The following is a 19,957-nucleotide window of genomic DNA, read 5'->3' on the forward strand; positions in this document are numbered from 1 at the left end:
ACAGTCACCGTTCCCTTGCTGACTTTCCAGATCTGCTTTCTGAACAAACCCCAGCCAGTGGAGCATTCGTTGTTGCTGAGATCCCATGTCTGGTGGTTTAGAACAGTTTTTATGACGTGGATAAACATGTTTATAAAGCAAGAGAGGCATCCCTCACGTCGGCACGGGGCTCCGAGGCCACCTTCCCCGGGTGGGGTTCTGCAACCTCGTGTGCTGGGATGGACGGGGGGACCCCTCAACACAGCCACCTCTGCAAGCGTAACACCAAGCCTCCGATAGGTGCTCGTTTGTGTCCCAAGGTCAGCATCTGGCCCCTGATTTGCCCCAGTGGTAAGTTTCAGCTCTCGATTGTGCAAAGGCAAGCCTGTGAAATACGCCCCTTACCAGGCCCTGATGGTGTGTCTAGCTTTCTAAAATTTGGGACTGCTGAGCCCAGCCAACGGGATTGGGCTGTGCTGGCTTGCAGGTAGTGGCCTTTTTAACTGGGGAGAAGCTGCATTTAAGGGGGATCTGTTCTTGGAGTGGTGGGAGACATGATCAGACCCTTGTGAATGGATCCTGGCTGGAGAGGCAAGGGGTGCAGGTCTGCTGTGTCCCTTTCTGCCCACTCCGGACCTCTGGGTTTTGTGTGGCTTTGTCCCTGGACACGTGCGCGGGAGGATGGGGGCCCCGCGTGCTGCCTTGTCCTATCCTGCAGGCCCTGGGAACGGAGGCCTCTTTGGTTGATGGCTCCAGGGCCTCTCACTAAGCGTGCAGGGTGTTGCATTTGTCTCGGATCTTTCTAAGACCTGTGTGGGTCTCCTGTCTGGACCTTTCCAGGTACTTGTTCTGGTATCAGCTGTCAGGACAGCTTGTGCCAGCCCTGAGAATCCCAGCAACTGCCTTCGGACCCCGGAGGCTCCCAGCTGGGTCCCGCTGTGAGGCTGTGTTCTCTGGCCCCTGAGCAGCAGTGGAGACCTTTGCGTGGATTCAGGCTGCTGTGGCAGGTCCTTTCCCTTTGGTGATCCCAGCCGTACGCAGGCAGCCTGTGGGGGCCTCCAGGGGTAGCCTCTGTGTATTTGGCCAGCCTCTGTCAGGCGAGCAGGGAGGTGACCCTGTGCAGGTGGAGCAATCCGCACGTGTGGCCGTCATCCCGAGGTCCTGGCCCTCCCAGCACGGGTGTCTCGAGGCTTCTGCAGTGTTGAGCCGCTTCCATAAAATCTGGTCAGGCGTCAAAAGAGGCCTCTGCCTGCTGCGTCACATATGATTATTGCAGCCACTTTGCTTTGGGGTAAAACTGCTCAATTCCTGAAATCCTGAAAGTGGCAGAATCATGTCCCTGAGGCAGTTTGATTCCTGAATTGTAAGCAACAGAAACCGACTGAGATCTTTAAACACGATGCTTAGTTCTGTAGGAGGGATGTCAGCTGAATTCACAGTGTGCAGGAAGGCCAGAACATGGGTCTCAGGAACGCCACGGGGCGCCTGCATGTGGCGAGCTCCGCCCATTTCCCCATCGGTCACTCTGCTCAGGAACACAGCCCATTGGGCCAGCCACAGACCTGTCAGCTGCGTCACCTGGGGAAGAAGCAGGTCCCGACGTAAAATCTGGTGCTGTTGTCCATACGAGGTGGCGTCGAGGCTGGGTGGCCAGAGAGCTTCCTGTGGCCTCCCTGGGGAATGCCCTTGCCCCTTGGAATCCGTGAGGCCTTTGCAAAGACTTGGTGTTCCCCGGACAACTGGCCACTCCTAACAAAACTCCAGCAACTCGGCCTGGTGTCGTCTTTGTTTGCCACTGAGAGTCTCTAATTTCACAATTATTTACATGCCGCCGCAGCTCCAGGCAATACCAGGCCCAGGGCCGGACATGAGAGCTGGCCTCGAGCTGGAGCTCTCATCCGTGGTGATGAGCATGTCCCTGCTTGTGCAGAGACGAGCCTGAAACCAGCAAGTAGTGGACTCAGGGGAGTCGGCCCAGCTTTCTGCCCTGCAAAGTCAGTGCTGGACAAGTTGTCGAAAGTCATGCACTGATAGGCTTTCTGTGCTGTGTCCAGCTGCAGCTGGAATTGTTCTGAAATGGATAGGGCAAGGTCATCAGGGGGAAGTGTGACTAGAAAGGAAATAGTCATTTTGACCAGAGGGCCACCAGGACCCTCTGGCCTTTATCAGCAGGTGTTTCCTCGGACTCTGCTGGGTCCCTGGCACTGTGTGAGCCAGCTGTCATTGTTCCCCTGGTCTTCCTTGGTGTGGTATGTAGTCACTCTTAGCTCTGTCTCTTTGACTACGAAATGGGAATAAGAGCAACGTTGTAGGATTCTTGTCGGTCTCGGGGTGTGAGCAGTGTCTAGTAATTGGTAGCCTAACTTTTGATCATAAACCTCCATTTTTAGTGAATTCTCATGAAACACTGTACTTCGGCTTTCTCTCCTAAATTCTCTGACCCTAGAGGAAATAGGGCACCCCCCTCCTAAGCCTGGGAGCCAGCCCTTGCGTTGGTACCCCATTTCCCCTAGTCCCCTAAAGGGTCATTGGCCATCTTAACGTATATAGATCTGAATCCATGTGTCAATTCCATCCTAACATACTAAAAATTGTTCACATTGTCAGGAGTGAAAGACGTGTTGAGTAATGCGAAGCGAGGTGGAAAGTCTGTTTACAACTCCATCTCACTGGCGTTTCCTGGGTCTTCTGGGAACCTCTACCCTTGACTCCAGCAAGGCTGTGGGGACAGCGGGTGCCGGGCAGGGTGGCTTGAATTTAACTTGATTCCCTGGTGTGCGGCGGGACGAGGCCCTTCTGGGACTGAGCTAGCATTTATAGCATGGTCCCTTTCTTTATAGAAGCCAACCTTGGCAGCAGGCCCAGCTAAGCTTTCCCTCATCTTCAGTGGTGGGGGTCTCGTGTGGCCCACTTAGAGCCTGGTTCTCAGCAGCCCTACACTGGGTACCCACTGGTCCCTGCGCCTCACGCAGGACACATGGGAGTCTCGCCAACTCCCACCACCCACCCACCCATCCCTCCTCAGCGTCCTTCCTCAGTTTGAGCTCCTCTGAGCAGTGTGACCCTTGTGCAGCTCCGTTTCCTGCTTTGCTGTAAAGGGCTTGCAGCCAGTATCCGAGCTTGGGGCCTCAACTGGGAAGCGCATGGGTCTCATGGACCAGCCTCAGCTGCATTCTGCATGCCCAGCCTGCACCAGAGCAAAGGGTGGGTTTTGCCAAAGAGAAAGGCGACCCAAGTCAGGGAGGGAGGCAATCACTAGGCAACCTGGAGTTTGTTTCCCAGGTAACGGGATGCATGCACTGATGCTGTGGATGGACATCTTGTGGTGATGGCCCCTCAGCCTCTCCAGATGCCTTGGATGGCTCTAGATGCCTGCCTGTGCCCGCCGTCGTTTTCCTGTGTGATTGCTTTCTAATTAACAACTTGGATTTCTTATCGTGAGTGTGAGCTCTGCAAACGCTGTCTGATTAACCCTCCTGGCACCACCCCCGGGAGTCAGGTCAGGGGGTCCCACGGGAGTCTGACCCTGGGCTTCGTAGTAGGAGTGGGAGGGGAGGAAGAATCTTTGGAGGAGCATGGGCCCTTTGGGGTTCGTCCATCTCCCCATTTTCTTGGCAGAGAGGCAGGGCAGAGGTAGGAGCTTTAGTGTGTGGACTCCAAGTTGGCATCAGCTGCCCCACCTTCCAGCTGCTTTCTCCAGTGGGGTACTTTACACTCTGTGCCTCAGTTTCCTCATCTGTTAAAGGGGATAGTTGTGCTGTCTCGAGGGAAATGAGAGTGTGTAGGACTCTACATAAATTACTGCTCCTTGCCTTCCCTCTCTGCTGAGTGGGGGAAAACGGGGGGGTCTCCAGGGGTCCTGTCTGAAGATGTCACCCTTGGTCTTTGGGGGACCCGTCTCTCGGTTTGCGTATACTCACCTCAGCCTCTCATGGGATGGAACTGCTAGTTGGGCCAAGAGGAACACTAGTAGGGGGCTCACTGGCCCCCCAATAACAAATGGATGCGTGCTGTGTGGGTCAAGGGCTGGGAAGGACGTGGGGGTTGGGGGAGCCCCTGTTCCCTCCCGTGACAGGATGTTGGGGCTCAGCTTCACTTGGATGCCCTGCTTTGGGGATCCTGGTCTTGAGAAGCGAGTAGGAGTTCAGCTGCCTCTCAGGCTGGGAGGGACCATGGTCACTTGTGAGCCCAGGATGGAGAGAAAGCCATCCAGAGGTCGCCTGTGCCCCCAGCCACTCCATCCCATTCTTCTGAAGCCAGGACAAAAGCCTTTTCTGTGCTCCATGTTCAAAGAGCTGCTTGTCCTGTGCTGCTGCAGCTGTGGCAGTGGAGCAGCATCCCGGGCAGAGGCTGCTGTGCAGCCATCATGTTGGCACTGCAGGGCCGTCCTCCCCCACTGTGTGCAGTGCGATCAGGAACGTGGATGCAGCTCCACCCAGGATTTCCTCTTGCAGCTTCTTACTCAAGTGGGCGACTAGTTGGGTAATGAGTCCTGGTGGTCAGGTAGGGGCCTCCCTCACACGTCTGGGGCCCCGACCGGCCCCCTAGGTGGCCATTTCAGGCTGCCAGGAGAGGACCCCTTTCGTGTGGTCCTGGGCTGAGAGGCAGAGGCTACGCAGATGAGTGTGGCCTGGGCAGACGGCTCCTGCTTTGTCTGCTGGAGCCTGTGCCCACTGCCTTGTGGTCACAGGCGGGCCCTGAGGGCCAGGCCCACAGGCTGGTCCCAGGAATATCACACGCTCCTGGCAGGGGCCATGGGAGCCCCATCGAGCCCGGTGGCCCAGATGACCACCATAGAAGAAGACAAGTAGATTGTGTGTGGGAGGAAGGAAACTGAATGGGCTGAGCCGGGCCCTGGTGCAGCAGCCATGATCAGAGTACCGACATCTGAACGCAGCGAACTGTCTGGTTCTTGCTTCTCATCTCTGATGCTAAAGATTTCTGATTCGACGAGAAAGCAGAAGTTGCCCCTCTTGGCCATCTCAGTGTTGTGGGCCCTCCTGAAGCCCAAGGATAGTTCTCATGAGGCCAGGAGGTGGGTCGTGGTGATTCGGCACTGGGGCAGGCAGTCAGGAGAGGCTACAAAATCCAAGACCTTCTGGTGTCTGAGTTTGAAGGGAATGGTTTTGATGGAGAAAATGCTGCTTCTCTTTCATCGAGAAGGAAGAACCTGGGGCTCCTTTCTGCCTCCTAGGCTGGTGCATCCGCCCTGTGCCTGCACCTCGTGGTGTGTCCACGTGGCGGAGGGCAGGCTATCCTCCCTCATTGGGTTGGAGGCTGTGGCACCGCCCTCTTGTGCATCCTGCAGGCGGCTGCGCTGGTCTGTGTGGAACAGCTAGAGGGTCTGCCCTTGGCAGCGTGTAGGGAGGACCAACCCTGCCCTGTGCCCCTGCAGCTGTGGGTGCAGTTATCCTTTGTCGGGCAGCACCAGAATGGATGCCCCCTCTGGTCCTGGTACCTGATGAGCACCGCTTGCTCTGTGGCCCTTTGAGAAATTCGTTTGTTCTCCTGAGTCCCGAACAGGCCGCCTGCCTTCGCGCCCACCTTCTCCACCACCTCAGACTAGCCCAGGCGAGAGCGGCTGCGAGCTGTGCCCGGAGCGCTTGTTTCCACCAGGGGTTTCTCCAGGCAGCTCCCGCAGAGTGCAGGCACCGTGACGTGTCCCTCCCTCTTCTGTTTGTTTGGAGGGGTAGCTAGTGCCAGGTGGAGGCAGGGAGGCCCAGCAGAGGGGCTGAGAGGAGGACTCCATTCCAGCCTTGGGGGAACTGTGGGCCTGGCCCCCTCGTGTGCCCTGAAGTCTCTGGGCCTTGGTCGTGGTCCAGGGCCAGGCAGATGGCCACCGTGCTGTCCCTGGTGGCAGTGGCAGTTGTGGGCGCAAACAGATTGCTAGGCCCGGGTTCCACATGGCAATGGAGTTAGCTCCACGGTGGCTCCTATTAGCTACGTATGAGGTCACTGGTCGAGGCCCAGGTCCCCACCTGGAACCCCCTCCCCAATAGGCCCGACAAACAGCATCTTACCTTCTGCAGTCCCTCTCGGTCTCCTTAGCTTGTCCCAGAATCCTTCTCCAGTGGTTCCAGAGTAACCTTTGAGCCCAGGGGAGCCAGGGTGGGAGGGTAGACCCCTCATCACTTCACAGGTTAACTGTCAGCCTGGGGAATAGGGACGGAGCTGTGGCGACAGTTGGAGTCCTGCAGACCTGACAGGTGTGGGGATCGGGGTGGGGCGGAGGCTCCTCACTGGGAGCCCCTGCAGGTGGAGGCAACCTGGCTGCTCATTGTGTGGTCCCATGGTGTGTGGGACAGGCCACTCGGCCCGCTCACCGAGTCCACCTCCCTCATTGCAGGTATCCGCCCCCAGATCATGAACGGCCCCCTGCACCCCCGCCCCCTGGTGGCGCTGCTTGACGGCAGAGACTGCACCGTGGAGATGCCGATTCTGAAGGACCTGGCCACTGTGGCCTTCTGTGATGCACAGTCCACTCAGGAGATCCACGAGAAGGTTGGCCCCCCACCCTGCCCCGCAGGGCAAGTACCCCCAGGTCAGGTGGCAGCAGCTGGCATTCAGCGAGCACATGCTCCACCCTCCTGACGGGTTTCCTCCTGTTTCCACCCTCAGATCTCCCCCTGGCTAGTCCTTCTCACTTCCCCCCAACGTCACCTCCTCGGACCTCCCTGTCCCATCCCCCGACTCCACTGTGTCACCCAGAATCACGAGCAGGCCCCTAAAGCACAACTAGAAGCCACTCATCCAGGGGGTGCTGTCGCACCTAGACCATGTCCTAGCTGGGCATTTTCCTACCGAAATCCTCTGCTGTGGGTTTGGGGGTGATGGGGGGCCTCCAACCTGTACTCTGCTCACCCTGTCGCAGGTGTTAAATGAAGCTGTGGGCGCCATGATGTACCACACCATCACCCTCACCAGGGAGGACCTGGAGAAGTTCAAGGCCCTGAGAGTCATTGTGCGGATAGGCAGCGGCTACGACAACGTCGACATCAAGGCTGCCGGCGAGCTCGGTGAGTGCACGGCCAGAGGGACTGGCTCACGCGACAAGATGGCAGAGAGGCTGGTCAGAGAGACCCTTGCCAGGCACACTCCCAAATCCAGAGGTGGAAGGGTGCCTTCTGGGTTAGGAGGCCCCCTTGGTGCCTGTGCTGGCCAGGTGGGGCTGCCTCACATGGGAAGGACTCCAAAGCCAAATGAGCTGTGGGCCCTTCCCTGCAGAGGGGACCGTGGCAGTGGCCACACGATACTGTTGGCTAGCTGGGACCCATCACTAAAATACCCACGCTGGGTGCACAGCTCAGGGCTCCGGGGGAGGAGGGCTCCATTTCTGGGTCTCCTCCCGTCCTGGGATGGAGCCGTTTCCGAGGGCTGCTGTCCACCTGGGAACGTGCCCGCCCAGGTCAGGGCCAATGCGGGTGGACCACTGCCCAGCTGCTCCTGCCCAGCCTCTGCCATGAGGTCCAAAGAGAAGCAGGGCAGCAGATGCACACCGACAGGCAAGGCTCCTGGCTGCTTTCCGCAGCCCTAGCCACCTGCGCCCTGAGGGAGGGCCTCGGTGTGGTGGCCTCCCTGTTGCTGCTACTGGTGTGGACTCCATGTGCTCGGAGCGTTTGCAGAGGTTCCAGGAGCTGAGCACTGGGAACAGGGGCCCTGGGCTGCCCTGCTGTCTTGGAGGGCCCAAGAAGGTCTGGCCAGACAAGCCCCTCTGGTCACTCCCCTTGCTCTGTCTTTGAACCATGCCAGCCCTGCATCCGGGTGTCTGGGGCTCTGCCCTGCCTGGTGAGCACTGAGGTACCCAAAGCCAGGAGGCTGCTGAGGGGTACCTCAAAACAGCTAGGAGCCCAGGCCTCACAGCCTGCCAACCTTTGGACTGTGTTGAGGCCCTGATGGGCCTAACGGCAGCCTGGCCTGGTGCATGGGCCGGTGATCCATCCTCCAGCCCCCCTCCACCCTGAGTCAGCTTCTCAGCCCCCACTGAGGCCCCTGTGCTCAGGGGACAGGGTGGACACAGGGATGCCTGGTGTCACATCTGAGCAGGAGCAGCCAGCATCTCATAGTCTGGCCGCAGCCCACGGATGCCCCCCTGCGCTTTTCAGCCATGGAAACCCCAGTGGGCTCCAGCCTCCTCTCCCGAGGTCCTGGCCTAGGGTTTTGAGTGAGGGTCTGAGGTTTGCGTTAGTTGTCAGTTCCCCCGCTTGAACTGGGGGCAGCACCCAGATTCCTGACCTACAAGGTGAGTCTTGGGGACCGGGAGCAGGGCAGAGGGGGCCTGACCATGGTGGAGCCTGAGAGGGGCTGAATCTGGTCTGACTCTTCGTACTGGCACTGGGCGATCTACAAAGTGACAGGTGGTCTGGGAGTGCGGATGCGGCAGGTGCCTGTCCCACAGGCGCATCCCAAAGGCAGAGGCAGCTGCTCCCCCCAGGACCCCTTCTTCCCTCCCCTGCTGCAAGTGGGGAGCTGGGCAGCACGTGGTGCAAAAGATTGAACCTGGTTTTTCAGGGAGTCACTCGGCCGCGGATGAGCCATCATCATCTGGGCATCAGATTCCAGACTCACTTGCGGGTCTGGGGAAGTGGTGGCCGCCCGCGTCCGCCCCGGGCCTTTGCTTCCAGCCTCAGCGTCACTCAGAGCCCCTCTTTGTTGCAACAAAGAAACTTGGGAGGATGTGAATCTTCAGAAGAATGTCTAATATAAACTAAAATTTTCCGTTTTTTTTCGTGGCACCAACAAGAGTTATTTTTGTTTGAAAACAAATGTTCTCTGTGCTCTTGGAAGCACTGTGATCCCAAGTCTGAGCAGTGACAGAGACTATGGCGTAAGGGGCGAGGGGCTCCCATGTGCTTCCCTTCGCGCGCCTGCCCCTCGCCACCCGGCTCCTGGCAGCACCGCAGCCCGGCGTCGCGTGAGCTGTTCGTGCTGAGTCTCCTTGACGGGAACCAGCCACTCCTTTCCAGGGAGAGACGGGAGGTTCTCGGGAGTGAAACTTCCCGTTTCTTCAGTTGCAGCAGCTCACCGAGCAGACAGTGGTGGGCTGGGAGCAGAATCTCATTTCCCTAAAAAACAGCAGAGCTCAGCTCACTCAGCCCTGTGGCTGCACTTGGCCAGGAGCCCCTGGGGGAAAGGGTGTGATCCCAGCGTCCTGCAGCCCACCGAAGACGGCCAGGGCCCACAGGTGTGAAAGATGTCAGGGGTGGCAGCAGTGGTGTGTCCATTGGTCCTGGCCCAGTCTCATAAGGGAGCTGCCTGGGAGACATCTGCTGGGCACTTTGAAGGGCAGTTTTCAATGTTGGGATCTGGAGAAGGAAAGTAGGCCTTTGTCCAGGCGCCCTTTGTCTCCAAATACCCTGTACCGATCGTCCGGGCAGCAGAGCTTCTGTAGTGAGGGCGGGACAGAGGGCCCCTCCTGGGGAACGGTGCAGGGGGTTCCTGTCCGGGCCCGGGTTCCATGCCTGCAGAGCAGCTCCCTCTCCAGCACACACTGGAGCCCCTTCAGGAGCCCTCCAGGGGCCCTGGGCTCCCACCTCCAGCCCGGAGATGATGAGCGAAAGTCCATGCTTTGTGTTCAGAGCAGGGCGAGGCTTGGGAAACGACCGTTTGACCTGCCTGGTGGAGGGGACAGGACCTGGAGCTGGTAGAGGGATTCTTCCCGTCTGCAGTGTCTCCCCAGGAGCCACGGAGGAGCAGGGCCTTGGGAGGGTGCTGGAGGCCCAGGGCCGGAGCACACCTGCTGTCACTCTGCCTGCCCTCCTAGCAAGCTCGTTGGTCTGATTTCCAGTCTGGTCCGGTTCAGAAGGGGTTACAGCAAAGAGTGAAAGTATTGACAGTGAGAGAAAAAGCAGCTCAGCTCTTGGGCTCAGGCCTTGGGGTCCATGGAGGCTGGTGGTCTTGCTCTGTGAGTGCTAGAAGCTGGTCCTAATGAAATTTGGAGAATCACCCTGAAGGCAGACCACACCCAGGGACCTGAAGAATGGTTTAGAAAGTTCTGCTTCAAGAGGGCCATCGGGTTATGGAGTTTTGGGAGGAAGGCACCGATGCTATCCAGGCAGGATGGACCAGCCAATGCCAGCAGCACCTCCTTCCAGTCCTTGGTCCCACCTGAGCCCGTGCACGCTCTCCCGGTCCTTGGTCCCACCCAGGCCCGTGCACACTCTCCCACTCCCATGCACACTCTCCCGGTCCTTGGTCCCATCCAAGCCCGTGCACACACTCCTGGTCCTTGGTCCCACCCAGGCCCGTGTACACTCTCCCGGTCATTGGTCCCACCCAGGCCCGTGTACACTCTCCCGGTCATTGGTCCCACCTAAGCCCGTGCACACTCTCCCGGTCCTTGGTCCCATCCAAGCCCGTGCACACACTCTCCTGGTCCTTGGTCCCACCCACGCCCGTGTACACTCTCCTGGTCATTGGTCCCACCTAAGCCCGTGCACACTCTCCCAGTCCTTGGTCCCACCCAAGCCCATGCACACTCTCCTAGTTCTTGGCCTTAGGCTCACCATACAGGCACTGGAGCCAAGTAGCTACGTTTCAGAGTTGTGGTGTGAAGGCTGAGAGGTGTCCACCGCCCCCCCTCCCCGGGTCGGGTGATGGGGTGCCTTATCTCACGTCTTCCTGCAGATTCTCACATCCAGCCTCCTCTCTTCTTGTCTGCCAAGGTGTGGCCAGTCCCCTGGGCCCGGGTAGTTGGCTGAGCTGCAGCAGAGGGTCCGTACTCAGCTGGACCTTCCCACTGGGCTTTAGCCAGAATAAATGGAACCCCTCAGAGGAATGAAAATTGTCCCCAACTGCCAGAAGATTTTCTTCAACCTCTGGCCTCTGCCTCCGTCCAAACTGCAGTAATGCCGTGGTCTCTAGCCCAGCCCGAGTTTTATGCTTGGTTATTTCCAATGAAGTAGGCCATGTTGTGGGTGTTCTGCAAGATTCCTGATTTCTAGCTTGTGGGAAGTCTGCCAGCCCAGATCTCAGTTAAACAATTGTCTCCTGCAAGGTGGCTGTGGCCGCGTGGGGTGGGTGGAACGATGTGCTCATGGCTGCTTTCACACTCTGAGCTGTGTGTCCTCCTGAGGGGCTCACTGAGACCCCGGACCTCGGGGCAGCCCTCATGGGGTGGCGACACAGGTGCTACAAAGGGGGTGCTCAGCATGGGTGGTCCTGTTTCCCATTCAGTGGAGCCTCAATTGCCATGGTACACCGTGCCCCCGTCCCCCAGCTGGAGGACATAGGGGACTGCAGGGCTGCCTTACAGGTGGCCCAGGCTTTCGTCCCTGGGTGTTGTCCCTCCTGGGGTCCCAAACCCAGGATTAAGAGGGAGCTGTTTGAGCTGAGCGACATGCTGCCCAGACACCTGTGCCCCTCCTCAGTGATCTGCTTGCCTGGCAGACCCCAGCCTGGCTTCTTCCTTTGCCCTGCCACCGCAGACCCCCATCCCTGGTGAGGCCCCTCTGCTCTCTGCTGCATCCCCGTCCTCGCCAGGGGGAGGGGGCTGGATCCAGGCCTGTGGGGCAGCAGAGAAGGGCTGTTCCTGGCCTGGCTCTCTGCATGTCTATGCCCTTTCCAGGTCTGGCAAATGTTCGCATTCCTTCCCCAAAACACCCTCCCACCAAGGAGGGTCAATGGCCGGGCCCTTCCTGCCTGAGACTTGGGGTAGTTCCCCCTGCAGCCCCTTGCCGTGGGCCCCCCAGGCTGGGAGACTCTTGGCCTCATCTCTGTTCCTCACGCGGAGCTGAGCTGCTCTCAGCCCCCACAGCTCTGTCACAAAGCAGGCCCGGCGCCCTGTCCGCTCTGCTTTCCTTCTGCCAGAGCAGGATGGTGACCAGGGCCCATGGTGAGGTGGAGGGGTTGAGTTCTAATTCTGTTGTCTAACGTTATTTTGAAACAAGTAATAATGCGTTCATTACATTAGACTCTTAAAATACCATAAAACAGAAAGCCGGTCTCCATTACCCCCGCCCAGCCCCAGGAGGAGGATCCTGGAGGGGCTGCTGTGAAGAGTCTCTGCTCTTCTGGACCCCACGGCCCGGCAGGAAGGGGCCTGCACACCGGCTTCCTGTTGCTCTGCGCCCGCTCTCAGAACAAGGGGACCGGAGCTGGGCACTGTGACAGGTTTCCAGCTTCTCGGCACTGGCTGTGGACAGTGGTCAGAGCTGGCCGCTTCACCCCTCCAGCTGCCCACTGCTCACTTCCCTGAGACAGACCCCAGGATGAGGGGTCACGGGAGCCGGGAGAAAGCTGCGCACACCCCAACTCAGACCACCAGGAGCTGGGCTGGGGTGAGGCAAGCCCCGGATGAAAGGCCTCGCTGGGGATGACGTGGGGGCTAGAGGGCGCTGAGCAGTAGAGCCAGAAGGCCTCTGTCCCCTAGGTGACAAGCAGGCCTCAGAGACCTGACCTGCCCAGGGCCGCACACCCAGTTAGTGGCTCAATGGCCAATTCTGCCTTCCCCATCCCCCAGCTGGACTGGGAGCCCTGGAGCTTCCCCCAGAACTGGAGGGTCCTCATCACGGGGCCTTGCCCTTGTCCTTTCCAGGGATCGCCGTGTGCAACATCCCGTCCGCGGCAGTGGAAGAGACAGCCGATTCCACCATCTGCCACATCCTCAATCTGTACCGGCGGAACACGTGGCTGTACCAGGCGCTGCGGGAAGGCACGCGGGTGCAGAGCGTCGAGCAGATCCGGGAGGTTGCCTCGGGAGCAGCCCGCATCCGTGGGGAGACCCTGGGCCTCATTGGCTTTGGTACGTGCGGCTGTCCCGCCCTATCCCCCACACCACCAGGGCTGGCCAGGGACCCCTTGGGAGAGGCATATCCAGCCCTGCCCTGAAAGGGCCCAGCACTGGCCCGGCCCCTGGAGTTGAGGTTCATTGCTGTGGTGCCTGTGAGAGGAATCCTCTGTCAGCCAGAGGAGAGCCAGTGCCCCCCATCCCGGCAAGCTGCATGGGGTGGGAGGTCAGAGGTCAAGACTGATCAGAGAACTTCCCCAGAGGTAACAGCTAGGCTACTTCTGGAAGAACAGCTCTGATGTGGCTGGGTAGAGAGGACACAGCAGGAGGGCTGTGCCTGCTGACTGCCCTGGGCAGAGGGAGAGGGTGCAGGGCACAGGCTGTCCAGAGGGGCCATGCGGAGAAACGAGCAGGCTTGGGGTTCGAATAGGGGCTGGCAAGTGAGCGGAGCCCTGGGCAGTGGGCGAGGCACTGAAGGATTTTGAGCCAGAAGGTACAGGCTCAGGTCATTAGCTTGGAAAGCTTCCCTGCGAATGGGGGCAGGAAGAGGTCTTCCTGGAGTCAGTCAGCTGTTGTCCAAGGTGGGACACAGCTGGTGGCCCTGGGAGGGCCTGGGGCAGGTTTCCAGGAGCGGGCCAGCCATCATGGAAGGCCACCTGATGCACGGCTGTTGGCAGCATACAGGCTTGAGTAGGGCCTCCACTGCGCGGACCTCAACCCCCACCTGCTGGCCCTGTGGCCTTGAGGATGTTACTTGACTTTTGTCTGCCTCAGTTTCCCAAGATGTAAATTGGGATTGAAGTGATACATGGCTGCCTCTTAGGACTCAAAGAAGGCGTGAGAAGCACATGGGTGGGTAGTAAGGACTGGGCCTAGCTTCCGGAACGTCCCCCAAGCTGTCACTCAGCCCTTAGCTCAGAGCTCCGTGTTCCCAGAAACCTGAGGGTCAGGACTCCTCACCCCGCAAGTCCCTGCTCTGGGGGCCTGGGTGCCAGCTTGAACGAGGCAGGAGGAGCTGGGTCTCCTCCAGGAGTGCACATCTTTCCAGCACCTGGGGTCCGAGTGGAGAACCCAGGTATCGGGGGTGATCACGCTCAGGAAGCTTTTCTGTTAGAACTATTTACAGAGGAGTCTGCAAATGACTAAGAAATGCAGCTGCGCTGTGAGAGCTGCAGCGCCCTCTGCTGGCGCCCGCCTGGCTTCCCTCCCTCTGGGAAGTGGCTCTCAGAGGTGGTTCTTAGGACTTCACACCACCGTAAGCCGCTGCAGAGGTGGGGCCCTCGGGTGGGCTCTGGGCGGGTTGCAGAGCCTCAAGTTGTGAGGGGCCCACACATGCTGGCACCCTCACTGGCAGAACACCTGTTTCTGTGGCTTCTGACTGCAGCCATCATGGCAAGTTCTTACCGGAGTTTCTTTGGCTGTGCCCTTTGCCACCCATCTTTTGGAGGCGCTTACCAGTCTCCTGAGGCCAGTCCCGGGGTTTCAAACCCTGTTTGCTGGAGACCGTAAGCCAAGCACTGCTGCAGTCTCAGATCCCCATACGCACTGATTGTGTTGTCTCCTTGCTGCCTTTTCAGGTCTCTCCCTAGCCTTCCAGAACTCAGACGGGAGGAGGCACGGTCACAGGCAGCCTAGCCACCACCCTGTCTGTTAGGGCTGAAAGCGCTCTCTTGCCTGGGGCCCTGAGGAGCAGCGGCAGACCCCGGGGGTGGGCCGAGCCCACGCCGCAGTGGAGGGGCCTGTCGGGGAAGGCCCCTGCTGGTGGTGGGATAGTGCTCCAGCACAGCCTCCGGGTTGGGAACATGGACAAAAATTTGAAGGGAAAGCCAGCCAATGCTAACAGTATTTTAAAAAAACGGTAGAGGCAAGATAATTGGGTTCTCCCTCTGCAAGGCTGGGTTTTGATCAAGTCAGTAACAGAATTAAGTAATTAGATCTTGTAATATTTAGTCAGGAAAACCTCATGGCCAAAGCAGAAGCCAGTGAGGAGATTAGGGTTTGTGATGCCCCCAGGAAGTAAGGCCCCAGCAGAGTCAGAACTTCTGTGCTGAAATCTGGGCTTGGCACCTCAAGCCCCTGGAGCCGCAGCTGGGAGGCCCCGTCTCGAGTTAGAGGGTGTGAGGATGTGGAGGAAAGCAAGGCGGCTGAGGGCCGTTGAAATGGGGGGAGGGGAGGCATGATCGTGTTGAGTGTGAGCTCCCGGAGGCCCCCTGATAGGGTCCCATATTTCCAGCACATCATTGAGGGGGTCGTCGCTGCCGCTCTGCCCTCCATCCTGCCACCATTCATCGCGCCGGCTCCTCTGCCGCTCTTTTGGGGTGTGTGCCTCTAGTTTCGCTGTGTCCAAGTGGTGACATTGAAAAGGCATGACATGGGAATGATGGCCCACCGATTACCCTGCGGCTGTGCTCTTGGTCAGAATGGCCTTATTAAACCTTTGCCTTCAGACCACAGCAGCCGTCTCTGTCCTGCCCAGTTAGATCACAGGTCAGCAGGGGCGGGGACAGTCACTCTCACAGGCATCCTCTTTGGGAAGGTGCGTCTTCCCATGTGCTCGTCTCTCCCCTAGCACATTTGGGCAATGGTTTTAAACAGAGATTTATTCTGTGCTCTTCCCAGATCACCCCATTCAAGCATCACTCACACCATTTTGTTTTCAAGCTGAAAACTGCCCCGGGAAGCGAGAGAAGCTGTCCGTGAGGATTGATGGGTCTGTGCAAATGAGCAGGCCGCTCGGGAGTCGGGGCTTTCAGCTCCTGTTAGGTGCGTCGGTTTCTAACTTGCCGGAGGCCCGGGCTGCAGGCTGGAGAGAGGCCCAGGGCATGGCCTGCTCACCCGAGAGGTAGCCTGACAGCCCCACGACCCCACCTCTCCACCGCAGCAATTTCCCACACCGAATGGTGCTCAGACCAAACTGCAGGGGTCAGTTTTGATCGTTTTACCCTTTCTAGGAGCAAACCCAGCAGTAACTAGGCAGGAGAGCTTCCCTGTTAGACACGGAGAGCAATAAAGACATGAAGCTCAGGTTAAGCAGCCTGCCGTGTAGACAAAAAAAGTAGGGGAGGAGAGGGAATTACAAATGGGGGAATACTGGTGATGGGTGAAGCTGGGGAGGGCTCGTGGAGCTCACTAGATCATTCTCTAGTTGTGTTTATGTTTGAAAATGTACGTACTAGGAACTTAGAAAAAACAACTTGTGGCCCATCCAGACAACAAACACTGCAGTCCTCACCCAGGAAGCTCGGCTTCGCTTCGGCCCCAGTGGCCTGGGGAGAAGAGCTGGCCTCGGGCGTCAGCAGGCTCCAGGCACGTGGTTCCTCTGATCGGTCCAACTGCCAGTGGGACAGCAAGCCCAGGTGCCAGGTCGCAGAAGTGATGGCGGCAGCAAGGCTGGGGCACCATTCAAGGCCCCAGCATGGGAGTGCCGAGCGCCGGCAGGAGAGGCCGGGGACTCACTCACCTGGACACTCTCTCTCTGCACAGGTCGCACGGGGCAGGCGGTTGCCGTTCGAGCCAAGGCCTTTGGATTCAGCGTCATATTTTATGACCCCTACTTGCAGGATGGGATAGAGCGGTCCCTGGGCGTGCAGAGGGTCTACACCCTGCAGGACTTACTGTATCAGAGCGACTGCGTCTCCTTGCACTGTAATCTCAACGAACATAACCACCACCTCATCAATGACTTTACCATAAAGCAGGTAATTTGAAATCGGTGCCCTCAGAGCCTGGAAACTTCTATCAGAATGAAGGGGGCGGGTGGAAACGGTCCGCGGACACACCAGCAATCAGGGAGGAAAGTCCCCTGAGAGACGTCAAGCATGGAGCTAGGTGAGGCGCCCCTCCGTGGGATGGGCCGTGTTGAGCAGGGAGGGACAGGAGCTGGCCCAGGACCCAGCAGGGGCCTGTTCTAATCAAGCCTGGCCTCCCAGAAGCAGTAGGTAGGTGACAGGTCACAGCGCCAACCTCCTGCCTTGTGGCCTCTCTCAGGATCAGCAGAAGCTGGTCCCTGGCCTCCAGCTGTCGCTGAGACCCCACACTCCTTTCCCCCGAGAACTGCCGCACACGCATCGAACAGCCAGACCAACAGACTGCCTCTGGTCCGTGGCTTTCTTCTTTAAAGCTCGCTACGGGCGTCCCCGAGGCCATGGCATCTATTTAACCAGCCTTCCTTCCCCCCACAGATGAGGCAAGGAGCGTTCCTAGTGAACGCAGCCCGCGGCGGACTGGTCGATGAGAAAGCCTTAGCCCAAGCCCTAAAGGAAGGCAGGATACGAGGGGCGGCCCTCGACGTGCATGAGTCAGAGCCTTTCAGGTAGGTCTGGCAGGCCGCCAAATGTTTGCAGCCCCAGCTCCTCCTGGGAGTTGCCAGGGCCCGCTTCCACACCTGTCCCACGCTTTGAACATGAGGCACTTTCCCAGAGAAGCAGGGCCTGGGTAGGAAACTGGAGACAAAGTTTATAGCATCCGTTCTTCTAAGGGCTGTGCTGTAGGCTCATTAACTGTAAAAGGGCCAGAAGGTCCCCAAAGCTGATCAGAAAGTGGAGAGGCAGAACACTGGGGTCGGGGTGGGCATGGCGGTGTGGTCTGCAGGCGAGTGGGCTTCCTCTGTACCCTGGACTGTTACTCTGGTTGCAGGCAGGCAGGCCGGCCCTCTGTAGAATTGTTCCTTCTGAGGCCCTGATTACTCCTGACATTATAATTACAGAACAGTTTTAATAAGTATGTTCTTAAACCCCCAACCTTTCGCAAATACACTACAAAATGCCCCTCGATTTTATCTGTGTGTAGCCTATATTCCACATGGCCAAGAGCTAGCTCCCTTTTGATGAGTAATGGTGTGCATTCCACGTTTCTCATTTACTGTGTTTTTGTACATTTATCTAGCTTTGCTCAGGGCCCCTTGAAAGATGCACCGAATCTCATTTGTACACCCCACACAGCCTGGTATAGTGAGCAAGCTTCGCTAGAGATGAGGGAGGCAGCTGCCACCGAGATCCGCCGGGCAATCACAGGTGAGTGCGCTGGCCTGCCGAAGGGCAGCTGCCTCTGAGCGGGGCCGGACACATGAACACGGGTCCAGGGGCTCAGCACGGGCAGAAATAGTTTCTAGGGGTCACGTTGATTAAATTTTGAATGAGTTGGGCCCTGTTTATGCAAGCCCCGAACTAAATTTCAGTAGAAACCAATTCCATCTTCTATCACCCAAGGTGAGTCTTGCCAGCTGTGGAGAGTGACCCCCAGAGGGGGCAGAAGCGGGGCTCCTTTCTCTTCTGGCTGAAGGCCAGTGTCAAAGAGCTCAGTGTTGAGCCTGGGACATTTCACCTTTTACGAAAATCCAAGGGCCGGCCCATTTTCTTACAGCGGGAGAGACTTTACAACAAGACTTCCATCAGTACAAACATTGGAACTTACTTCCCTCAGTAGCAGCTACTAAGTGTAATATTTAACTTATTGTGACCTTAACAAATACATATGATTAATTTTAATCATCTTTTTTCAGGTCGCATCCCAGAAAGCTTAAGAAACTGTGTGAACAAGGAATTCTTTGTCACAACAGCGCCCTGGTCAGTAATAGACCAGCAAGCAATGCATCCGGAGCTCAATGGTGCCACATACAGGTGAGGAGAAGACCGGGATCTGGCGGGGCCTTGGTGCCGCTCCCCAGTGGGGGCAGGGAGGAGAGGCAGGAACCTGGGGGTTAACGCAACCTGAGCGCTCGAGGAGACCGTCCACTGTGCTCTCAGCTCCTCCGCTGCCTCATTTTCCTGGAACAGACATAACTGCCAGGAGACAGCCTAGAACTGGCGTTCCTATTTTGAAAGGGGGCAGCGGTGGGAGTGCATTCCCCCATGGGTCTGAACACTGGGCCAGGAATCGCCCCTCATTCCGAAGCCACTTCAAAACCAGAGGGTTTTTAGGTGAGAAGGCACCAGAAGAATCTTCAAGGGAAAGGGCCTGCTAGTGGTGGTTTTCTAATTTGAATCTTCATCCAAGGAAAGCATTCCGGCTAAAGACCAGTGCGTTTGAGGAGGGCCAGTGCCCTTGTACACCCCGTGTCTCAGTGAAGTGGAAAGTTGGGTGGGGGATGGGGGTGTGACAGGGACTTTGGGTAAACAGTGTGACTGAGGCAAAGCCCGGGACCTGAGCCAGGACCCCTTAGAAGAGAGCAGGGGTTTCATTTGTGCTCTTTTCCATGGTTGTCCTCCCCCAGCAATCCTGGCTTCCAGGGAAATAGCTCCTTGCGCCTCAGAGAGAGACGCTGCAGCCTGGGATCCCAGCAGGACAGTTTTGCTTTGCTTACGCTAGCGTAGGTTGCCTCACCTGGGCAGTACTCACACGTTGGGCTGGACCGTTCTCTCGTGGGGCCATCGTGTGCACTGTAGCACGGGTAGTAGCACCCTGGCCTCCACCCCCTGGATGCTGGTAGCACCTCCCACTCCCAACTGTGACAACCGAAAATGTCTCCAGACGTTGCCTTGTTGCAAACCACTACTCTAACCTAGAGGCGGGGGCGAGAGTGTTTAAATATAGTCTGTGGAACAGGACCCATACATGAAGGCTGACTCCGAGGAAGCGATGCCGTTTCTTCCTGGTCGCATGGCTTTACTTACATTTCAGTTTGGCGTGTTCTCTTCGAGTCCCGCCCACTTTGTATCCTTATAAGCATTTTCAGGTATGGGTACTTGAGCCTGTCACAGCAGATTCCCGTTCCTTACTCCAGGCGGCCTACCTTTTAGGGGCTGTGTTGCAATTATTCCTTGAGACAGACCAAGGCTCCTGGCCCTCTGGAACACTGCTTGTGCTTGAGGGGCTGGAGCTCACAGCGCGCTTATCCATCAACCTCCAGAGCGCCCCTTGGGATTTCTGGCCAGTGAAACGTGACAGGCTGTGGGATGGGGGCAGGGTGGTTTCCACAGGAAGAGAAGCCAACCCCTTAACCCCAAAAACAAATAAGACTAGTTCTAAAGTACCGGCCTCCTAAGTATGTTTTATCCTCATAAGAATGTTTAAACACATCGAGTCACATTTGTGCCTAAGAACTATCTGTTCTGTAGGTGGCTAATGGCACATGTCGTCGCACACACAGCAGCTCTTGGGCCTGCAATATGACACGAGCCCATGTCAGGCACCCTCAGAGGACTGGCACCAAGCCCATCGCCAGCATAGCACTTCTCCGGCTGCTGTCCCCTTTCACATCTCAGGCCATGGGAGCACATCACTGACCAGCCTGGGAAGCCACATTTACTATCAGAG

At 57.8% G+C, this 19,957-nt stretch overlaps 1 protein-coding gene across 22 annotated transcripts in view; it reads left to right on the forward strand.

Annotated features, from left to right (window-relative positions):
• The window catches only part of CTBP2 (C-terminal binding protein 2), a 166,114-nt gene that overhangs the window by 144,418 nt on the left and 1,739 nt on the right, over positions 1 to 19,957 (forward strand). For all 22 annotated transcript variants that reach the window (XM_023637395.2, XM_070254238.1, XM_070254503.1 and 19 more), the window contains 7 exons: positions 6,326 to 6,480; positions 6,851 to 6,995; positions 12,512 to 12,718; positions 16,187 to 16,401; positions 16,885 to 17,015; positions 17,588 to 17,715; positions 18,204 to 18,321. In XM_023637395.2, the coding sequence (XP_023493163.1) occupies positions 6,326 to 6,480; positions 6,851 to 6,995; positions 12,512 to 12,718; positions 16,187 to 16,401; positions 16,885 to 17,015; positions 17,588 to 17,715; positions 18,204 to 18,321 (1,099 nt within the window). The remainder of the gene's footprint in view (positions 1 to 6,325; positions 6,481 to 6,850; positions 6,996 to 12,511; positions 12,719 to 16,186; positions 16,402 to 16,884; positions 17,016 to 17,587; positions 17,716 to 18,203; positions 18,322 to 19,957) is intronic.

This window comes from Equus caballus, chromosome 1 (genome assembly GCF_041296265.1).
Source record: "Equus caballus isolate H_3958 breed thoroughbred chromosome 1, TB-T2T, whole genome shotgun sequence".
Classification (NCBI taxonomy): Eukaryota; Metazoa; Chordata; class Mammalia; order Perissodactyla; family Equidae; genus Equus; species Equus caballus.